General features: G+C 51.7%; 1 protein-coding gene across 1 annotated transcript; it reads left to right on the forward strand.

Moving 5' to 3' along the window:
- Positions 1-5960: 5960 nt before the first annotated feature.
- Positions 5961-7234, forward strand: LOC126030123 (leucine-rich alpha-2-glycoprotein-like). The gene has a single exon (XM_049788311.1). The coding sequence runs from the start codon at positions 5961-5963 to the stop codon at positions 7218-7220; it is 1260 nt and encodes a 419-aa protein (XP_049644268.1). The 3' UTR covers positions 7221-7234.
- The last annotated feature ends 2502 nt before the right edge of the window (positions 7235-9736 follow it).

Consider the following 9736-nt stretch of genomic DNA (forward strand, 5'->3'; position numbering starts at 1 on the left):
CGAGCCGGGCCAGGCTCCCTAGGCTTGAAGGGGGCTTGGGGACCATTTTTCTATATCCGATTTCTCCTCCTCCTCCTCCTCCTCCTCCTCCTCCTCCTCCTCCTCCTCCTTCTTCTTCTTCTTCTTCTTCTTCTTCTTCCTCCTCCTCCTCCTCCTTCTTTCTTCTTCTTCTTTCTTCTTCTTTCTTTCTTCTTCTTCTTCCTCCTCCTCCTCCTCCTCCTCCTCCTTCTTCTTCTTCTTCTTCTTCTTCTTCTTCTTCTTCTTCTTCTTCTTTCTTCTTTCTCCTTCTTTTCTTCTTCTCCTCCTCCTCCTCCTCCTTCTTTCTTCTTCTTCCTCCTCCTTTCTTCTTCTTCTTCTTTCTTCTTCTTTCTTCTTCCTTCTTCTTCTTCTTCTTCTTCTTCTTCTCCTTCTCCTCCTCCTCCTCCTTCTCCTCCTCCTCCTCCTCCTCCACCTCCTCCACATCCTCCTTTTTTTTTTTTTTTTTTTTTTTTGGTTTTTGGGTCACAGCCAGCAGCGTTCAGGGGTTACTCCTGGCTCCACGCTCAGAAATCACTCCTGGCAGGCTCAGGGAACCCTATGGGACGCTGGGATTAGAACCACCATCTTTCTGCATGCAAGGCAAATGCACTACCTCCATGCTATCTCTCGATTAAAAAAAAAAAGGCTTTTTGCTGGAACTAAGGCTGAGACTTTGGACTTCAGTCTTGTCCACTGAATAAAGTTAATATTTCCACAAGCCTGACTGTCTTCGAGCTGTTTACCCGCCGTTTCACTTCAGAACCGTCGGCTGGTCGGGGTGGCAGACGCGTGCTCCGAGCTGGAGGGGAAAGACCTCATCCTCCATCCCTCCATCAGTCAACCTCTTCAGGGGCTGACTTGCAACACGGCCCTATCTCTGATCTCTTCTAAAGGAGCCTTTTTGAAGTTGAATTTTTTTGTGTGTGTGTGTGTGTTTATTTTGGGGGGGCCACACCCGGCGGTGCTCAGGGGTTACTCCTGGCTGTCTGCTCAGAAATAGCTCCTGGCAGGTTCGGGGGACCATATGGGACACCGGGATTCGAACCAACCACCTTTGGTCCTGGATTGGCTGCTTGCAAGGCAAACACCGCTGTGCTATCTCTCTGAGCCCTTGTGTGTGTGTTTTTATTTCTCTGGGCTCCCTCCACCAATGCCCCCCCACCCTCATCCCAAATCTGACCCCTTCCACGGTGGTCTTTGTCCTTCTGCCTGAATTCCAGTGGACTTTTTCAGGGGGCATACTGGACACAGCTTATGGGTAACTCCTGGCTCTGCACTCAGAAATATCTCCTGGCAGTTTTGGAGATCGTAGGATGCCAGGGATTGAACTCGGGTCCACCCTGGATTGGCTGTAGCAAGGCAAACACCCTACTGCTGTGCTCTTGCTCCAACCCTGACTTTTTTATTTTTCTGAATGTAAGGTTGGGGGCTGAGTCGCTGCTGATTTGACATCCCTCTGCTGTGGGGTACTATGGGATTAATAAATGATTTTTGAGGGATCAGTGATTGGACAGCAGGAAGGGCATTTGCCTTGCACACAGCCCCCACCTGCATTTCATCCTCTACATCCCATAGGGTCCCGGGAACACTGTCAGGAGTAATTCCACGGGGCTGGCATGGTGGCGCTAGAGGTAAGGTGTCTGCCTTGCCAGCGCTAGCCTAGGACGGACCATGGTTCGATCCCCCAGTATCCCATATGGTCCCCCAAGCCAGGAGCAACTTCTGAGCACATAGCCAGGAGTAACCCGAGTGTCACCGGGTGTGGCCCAAAAACAAACAAAAACAAAACAAAGCAAAAAAAAAAAAAAAGGAGTAATCCCTGAGCACAGGCAGAAGTGACTCCTCAATACCTCTGGGTGTGGTTCTTCCCCAAATAAAACTTAAACAGAACCAAGTGAATTTATTCATGACTCACAAGTCTACACACACACTTGCCCACTCACGCACATTCACATACACATAACCACTTCCCTCCTTCTCCTGGATAAAAGAGGAAAGAGGTGTCCCCGACCCCCACAGATCAGGGGTGCAGAGGTAAATTCCCAAATGGATGACAATTGGAGCCTCCTAATTGGGAGTTCACTCATCCACCCCTCAACCTTCATCTTGGTGACTTAACTGAAAGTAAACCCAGAAATTGGCTCTGAATTGGCTTTTACAGCTGGGTTTCTGCCAGGGCTTGTGTCCCAGGAAAGGTTGAAATTCAACCAAATGGTTTCAGGTCTCCAAACAATTTGCTTTACTGGTCAGAGCTAATCCAGGAGGGGAAGCTACCAGTTGGACAGGACTAAATGAACCCCACAAAGGACTAAATGAACCCCAACACCTAGAGCCTGAGTCCATCACCCCAGCAACACCATACTGAGCTGTGTCCCAGGGTTCCTGGAGTGAGATTTGGGGGATCGTAAGGATGATTCTATCTGCACCCCCCCAAGTCTTACACACTTGTTAACCTGATGAGGAAACGAACTTTGAAACTGGGGAGCGCTGGGTTTGTACGAGTTTCCCCAATCGCTCCAAGAGGCAGTGCAAGTGTGTTAAGCTCTTGGGACCTCAACGTGCTTATGTGTAAAGGGGGTTGATTAGCCCACTTAGGGTGGGAATTGGCCCACCTAGTTTCTAGTTGCCAGAAGCATCAGAACTTATTTATCAGGGCCGAAGAGATCGCATGGAGGTGAGGCGTTTGCCTCGCATGCAGGTCTGTGGTTCGAATCCCGGCTTCCCATATGGTCCTCCGAGCCTGCCAGGAGCGATTTCTGAGCATTGAGCCAGGAGGAACCCCTGAGCGCTGCCGGGTGTGACCCCCCAAAAAAAAGAACTTATTTATGTATAATAATAATAATTTTTTTTGTTTTTGTTTTTGGGCCACACCCGGCGGTGCTCAGGGGTTGCTCCTGGCTGTCTGCTCAGAAATAACTCCTGGCAGGCACGGGGGACCATATGGGACGGGATTCGAACCAACCACCTTAGGTCCTGGATCCGCTGCTTGCAAGGCAAACGCCACTGTGCTATCTCTCTGGGCCCTATTGTTATTATTATTTAGTGTTTGGGGCCATTCCCGCCCTGCTCAGAGCTTTCTTCTGGCTCTATCCACACTTAGGGGACCATAAGTGCTGCTGGGGATCAACTGAGGCAGGCTGTTTGCAAAGCAAGACTCTCTGAACTTTGTTTTTGGGCCACACCCAGGGGTGCTCAGGGCTAACTCCCAGCTCTGCACTCAGGAATCACTTCTGGCAGTGCTCAAGGGCCCCCTACAGAATTTCAGGGATCGAACACGGGACAGCCACATGCAAGGCAAACTTTTTCTTCTCTGTCCTGTCACTTATGTACCACAAGGAAAGACTTTTTTTTTTTTTTTGGTTTTTGGGTCACACCTGGCAGTGCTCAGGGGTTACTCCTGGCTGTCTGCTCAGAAATAGCTCCTGGCAGCACGGGGGACCATATGGGACACCGGGATTCGAACCAACCACCTTTGGTCCTGGATCGGCTGCTTGCAAGGCAAACACCACTGTGCTATCTCTCCGGGCCCCACAAGGAAAGACTTTTAACCCCGGAATTAAAAAAAAAAAAAAAAAAAAGGCCTTCTTGAGGTTCTGTCCAAGGTCACTGGCCCAGGCGGTGGCTGCTGTCACCGCACGCATGGGGTGGTGACAAGTGGCAGAACTTGGCCCGAGGGGAGGCTGAAGCATCATCTGGTTACTATGGCAGCAGGAGAGGTCTCCGACGGCGGAGCCTGGAGCCACGCCCCTCTGGACCACTCTTCGGGGAGGTCGCTCCGCATTGGCTGATCTCCAAGAAGCACCACCCCCCGTGTACCACTCCCCCGGGCGGTCGCTCCTTATTGGCCGATCCCCAGAGGGCACACCCCGTGCCGCTATATGGAGGCAGGAGCAAGCCTGGGGGCGGAGCCCTGCGTCGGAACTCAGTCCCCTGGGGTCCTGTGCTGTGTGATTGGGGGCCAAGGAGGTCGCGTAGCCCGGTGGGTGTGAACGGGCTCCTCCTGAGCCTCACAGGGTGTGGCCCCAACAATAAAAGCTTTGAATGTCCTGCTTTTTATTTTTCTTTTTTTGCTTTTTGGGGAGATGGCTACCCCCCAAAAAATAAACACAAAGTCTAAGAGATTCAGAACCTATTAAATTTTTATTTTGTTTTCTGCTCAGGACTCACTCTTGCCTCTGCACTCAGAAATCACTCCTGACGATGCTCAGGGAACCCCTAGGGAATGTCGGGGATGGATCCGGGGCAGCCATGTTCAAGGCAAACACCCTCCTCGCTGTGCTATCGCTCCAGAATCATCAAAACCTGTTTTTTTTTTTGTTATTGTTTTTGTTTGGTTTTGGGGTCACACCTGGTAGTGCTCAGAGTTTACTCCTGGCTCTGTGCTCAGAGTTGCTCCTGGCAGGCTCAGGGGGCCATATGGGATGTCAGGATTAGAACCGTGATCCGTCCTGTGCTGGCCGCATGCAAGACAAAGATCTTAGTGCTGTGCTATTGCTCCAGCCCCAAAACCTGGTTTTTTTGTTTTTTTGTTTTTTTGGGTTTTTATTTTTTGGTTTTTGGGCCACACCCAGTAACGCTCAGGGGTTACTCCTGGCTATGTGCTCAGAAGTTGCTCCTGGCTTGGGGGACCATATGGGACACCGGGGGATCGAACCGCGGTCCGTCCAAGGCTAGCGCAGGCAAGGCAGGCACCTTACCTTTAGCGCCACCACCCGGCCCCCAAAACCTGGTTTTTGACCCTTCTGGACCCCCGTTCAAAGATGGGAGTGATGTCTGTGATCATTCACTTTTGAAGTCCATTTTAGAATTCTTGCCATTAAAAAAATATGTCAGAAATTCCAGATAAATTGTATTGCTTCTTCTTTCGCTGTACAGAACATCCTGGTCGACCAGTCTTATTGTTAACAGTACTTTCAGCTTGGGGGCCGGAGGGACAGCATGGAGGTAGCACGTTTGCCTGGCATGCAGAAGGACGGTGGTTTGAATCCCGGCATCCCATATGGTCCCCCGAGCCTGCCAGGAGCGATTTCTGAGCATAGAGCCAGGAGTAACCCCTCAGCGCTGCTGGGTGTGACTCCCAAAAAAATACTTTTGGCTTAAAGAGCCCCTACCAGTAAAGGTTAGGGCACATCCAGTCCAAGGGTGGGGCAGTGTGGCCAGCTGGGTGCTGGATCCCAGATACTGGGGTTCTGGAGCAATAGCACAGCGGGTAGGGCACTGGCCTTGCATACCCGGGGTTCGATCCCAGGTATCCCATTATATTCTCCTGGGCCGGAGAGATAGCATGGAGGTAAGGCGTTTGCCTCTCATGCAGGAGGTCATTGGTTCGAATCCCGGCATCCCATATGATACCCCGTGCCTGCCAGGATCAATTTCTGAGCCTGGAGCCAGGAATAAACCCTGAGCACTGCCGGGTGTAACCCAAAAACCAAAAAAAAAAAAAAAAAAAAAAGGTTCCCATTATATTCTCCTGAGCAACAGAGCCAAGAATAAGCTCTGAACACTGCCAGGTTCGGCTACAAAGCACGCCCCCCCTCCAAAAAAAGGGAGGAAAGTTGTGCAAAAGCTCAGCAGAGGTGAGGAACCTCAAAATTTCCTCTCCTGCCAAGAAGCACTTTTGCAATCTGGCACCCTCTGGCTGAACGGAAGTGGGTGGTTGGGGCTGGCCCAGGTCAGGTGCTTGCCCTCATCCAGGTATAAGGACACCACTGCAGAACTAGGGGACAAAGAGCACCGGAGAAAGGTCTGCATGTCGCCACCAGGAACACATAAGGAAATGCAGAGGTAGGTACCCCCAACCTCCCTCTGTGAGGATTTATGGGAGAAGGTGATATCACAGAACTGGAGTTCTAAACTACAGTCTCACTCCCTTCCTGCCCACGATCTACCTGTCACTTTTCTCTCTCTGTGTGCCTTATAGCTGAGATCTTAGGTTGCACCCCATGCTCTGCAAGGAGGTGGAGCGAGACCCCCAACACACTAGCCTTGTTTGGTTCCAAAGAGCAGGAAATACTGAGATTCCTATGTGGGAAAGTCAGAGAAAGGTTCTTGAAGAGAGGGCTATTGGAGTTGGGGTTTTGCAAGCTGAAGAGGAGCTTGCAGCCTATTTGAAAAGTGAAGGATCCAAGAAACACTACTACCACTACAAAACTACCACTAGCACCACACACCACAACAAAACCGTCTCCTGTGTCCGCAGCTCCAGTGCCCCGGTGCTCTACCTGGCCAGATCCTTGTTCCCACTGCTGCTCATCGTGGCTTTCAGCGCGCACCCCAACACCGCCTGCATCGTGTTGCACCTAAAAAATGGCACGTCAGTCGGTTGCTTTCCTCCAGAACAGGTGCCCAGGACCCTCCCTGAGAACACCATCCATGTGGTAGTGGAATTTTTCAACCTCACCAAGCTACCCAAGGAATTCCTACAAAGCGCCCCAAACCTGCGCCAGCTGCATCTTTCCAACAACCAGCTGCAGAACCTCTCGACCAATCTCCTGCGGCCGGTGCCTCGGCTCCAAGTGCTCGATCTCACCCGCAACGCCATCACCGAGCTGACCCCCGGGTTGTTCGAGCTCTCGGAGGCCCTTCAAACGCTGGTGGTCAAGGAGAACCGGCTGCAGCAGCTGGAGGCCTCGTCGCTGCAGGGCCTGTGCGCCCTGGAACATCTGGACCTGTCGGGGAACCAGCTTTCCGCGCTGCCTTTGGGGCTGCTGGCCAACCTCACGCGGCTCCGCATCCTCGACGTGTCTGCCAACCGGCTGGAGGCTCTGCCCCCCGATCTCCTGCGGGGTCCCCAGCAGCTGGAGCGCTTGCATCTGGAGGGCAACCGGCTGCGCGTGCTCGAGAAGTTGGTTCTGGCCCCGCAGCCCCACCTGCGCTACCTGTTCCTGGGCGATAATCAGCTGCAGGAGGTGGAGGCCGGCGCCTTCCAGCACCTTCTCCAGCTGGACATGCTGGACCTCGCCAACAACTCCCTGAGCCGCGTCCCCGAGGGCCTCCTGGGCTCCCTGGGGCAGCCAGGCCGGGCCATGGCCGATGGCTTTGACCTCTCCAGCAACCCCTGGGTGTGCGGCCCTGACTTGGACCACCTCTACCGCTGGCTGCTGGCCAACGAGGAGAAGATGTTCTCGAAGGAGGAAACCCTCTGTGCTGAGCCTGCCCACCTCCGGGGCCAAAAGCTTCTAGATCTCGCCCGGGCGCTCTGAGCTCTTTGCCAGCCGGGACCCAGCTCCCTAGGCTGGCGCGTGATATGTAGAGGGACCGTTTCTATATATTTAATCTCTTCTAAAGGAGGCTTTTTGTGTGTGTGCGTATGTGTGTGGTTTTTGGGTCACACCCGACAGTGCTCAGGGGTTATTCCTGGCTCCATGCTCAGAAATTGCTCCTGGCAGGCACGGGGGACCATATGGGATGCCGGGATTTGAACCGATGACTTCCTGCATGAAAGGCAAATGCCTTACCTCCATGCTATATCTCCGGCCCCTAAAGGAGACTTTTTGAATTTGAATTTGTGTGTGTGTTTCTTTATTCCTCAGGGCTCCCTCCACCAATGCCCCCCTCCACCCTCATCTGACCCCTTCAATGGTGGCCTTTTCCTTCTGCCTAAATTCCAGGGGACTTTTTTTGGGGAGTGAGCCATACCTGGCACAACTCAGGGGTTACTTCTGGCTCCTGGCAGGTTCGGGGGACCATAGGGGATGCCGGGAATTGAACCTGGGTCCATTCCGGGTTGGCTGCATGCAAGGCTCTACCGTTGTGCTATCGCTCCAGCCCCAACTTTTTTTTTCTGAATGTAATGTCTGGGTCACTGCTGATTTGACATTTCTCTGCTGTGGGTCACTATGGGGTTAGTAAATGATTTTTGAGGGATCAGTAATTGGACAGCAGGGAGGGCATTGGTCTTGCACACACCTTCACCTGGGTTTGATCCTCGGCATCCCTTTAAGTCCCTGGGAGTACTGTCAGGAGTAATCCCTGAGCACAGGCTGAAGTGACCCCCCAAAATAAAACTTAAACAGAACCAAGTGAATTTATTCATGACTCACGAATCTACACACTTTTGCACACTCACACATATTCACATACAGGCTTCTCTACCTCTCTAGGATAAAAGAGGAAAGAGGTGTCCCCCACCCCCACAGATCAGGGGTGCAGGAGGTAAATTCCCAAATGGATGACAATTGGAGCATCCTAATTGGGAGTTCACTCACCCACCCCTCAACCTTCATCTTGGTGACTTAACTGAAAATAAACCCAGAAATTGGCTCTGAAATGGCTTTTACAGCTGGGTTTCTGCCAGGGCTTGTGGCCCAAGAAAGGTTGAAATTCAACCAAATAGTTCCTGGTCTCCAAACAATTTGCTTTACTGGTTAGAGCAAATGGGGGTGGGTGGGGGGAAGCTACCAGTTGGACAGGACTAAATGAACCCCACAAAAGGCTCAGTTCCCTGACACCTAGAGCCTGAGTCCCTCACCCCCGCAATACCATACTGGGCGGAGCTGAATCCCAGGGTTCCTGGAATGAGATTCGGGGATTAAGGATGATTCTCTCCACCAGCCCCCAAATATTACATGCTTGTTAGCCTGATGAGGAAACTTGAACTTTGTTCAAATTTGGGCAACGCTGGGTTTGAACGGGCTCCCCCAATTGCTCTGAGAGGCAGTGCAAGTGTATTAAAGTCTTGGGACCTCAACGTGCCTATGTTTAAAGTGGGGTCGATTAGCCCACCTAGGGTGGAAATTGACCCAACTACTTCCTAGTGGCCTGAAGCATCAGAACTTATTCACTTATGTATAATGATTATTATTGTTGTTACTATTATTATTATTATTATTGCTATTGCTCCACCCCCAAAACCTGGTTTTTGACCCTTCCAGACCACCATTCAAAGATGGGAATGATGTCTGTGATCATTCACTTTTGAATTCCATTTTAGAATTCTTTTTTTGTTTTGTTTTGTTTTGTTTTTGGGTCACACCCAGCGGTGCTCAGGGGTTACTCCTGGCTGTCTGCTCAGAAATAGCTCCTGGCAGGCATGGGGGACCCTATGGGACACCGGGATTAGAACCAACCACCTTTGGTCCTGGATCGGCTGCTTGCAAGGCAAACGCCACTGTGCTATCTCTCCGGGCCCGACAAGTTTTATTGTTAATAATGCTTTCAACTTGGAGGCCGGAGGGATAGCAGGAGGTAGCATGTTTGCCTTGTATGCAGAAGGATGGTGGTTTGAAACCCCTGAGCCTGCCAGGAGTGATTTGTGAGTGTAGAGCCAGGAGTAACCCCTGAGTGCTGCCGGGTGTGACCCCCTAAAAATACTTTTGGCTTAAAGAGCCCCCATAAAGGTTAGGGCATATCCAGTCCTGGGATGGGGCAGGGTGGCCAGGTGGGTGCTGGATCCTAGACACTTGGGCTTCTGGAGCAATAGCACAGTGGGGAGAGCACCGGCCTTGCATACCCGGGTTCGATCCCAGGCTTACCATTATATTCCCCTGAGCAACAAAGTTAAGAATAAGCTGAGCACTGCCAGGTGTGGCCCCAAAGCAAAAAAAAAAAAAAAAAAAAAATCACTCCTGGTGGGGCTCAAGAAACCTTATGGGGGTACTTGCATTGCATGTGGGAGACACCAGTTCGATCCCCGGCATCCCTTATGATTCCCTCCAGCCCCACCAGGAGTACGTCCTGAGTACAGAACCAGGAGTAACACCTGAGAATCATCAAGTGT

Source organism: Suncus etruscus, chromosome 15, assembly GCF_024139225.1.
Source record: "Suncus etruscus isolate mSunEtr1 chromosome 15, mSunEtr1.pri.cur, whole genome shotgun sequence".
NCBI classification, from domain to species: Eukaryota; Metazoa; Chordata; class Mammalia; order Eulipotyphla; family Soricidae; genus Suncus; species Suncus etruscus.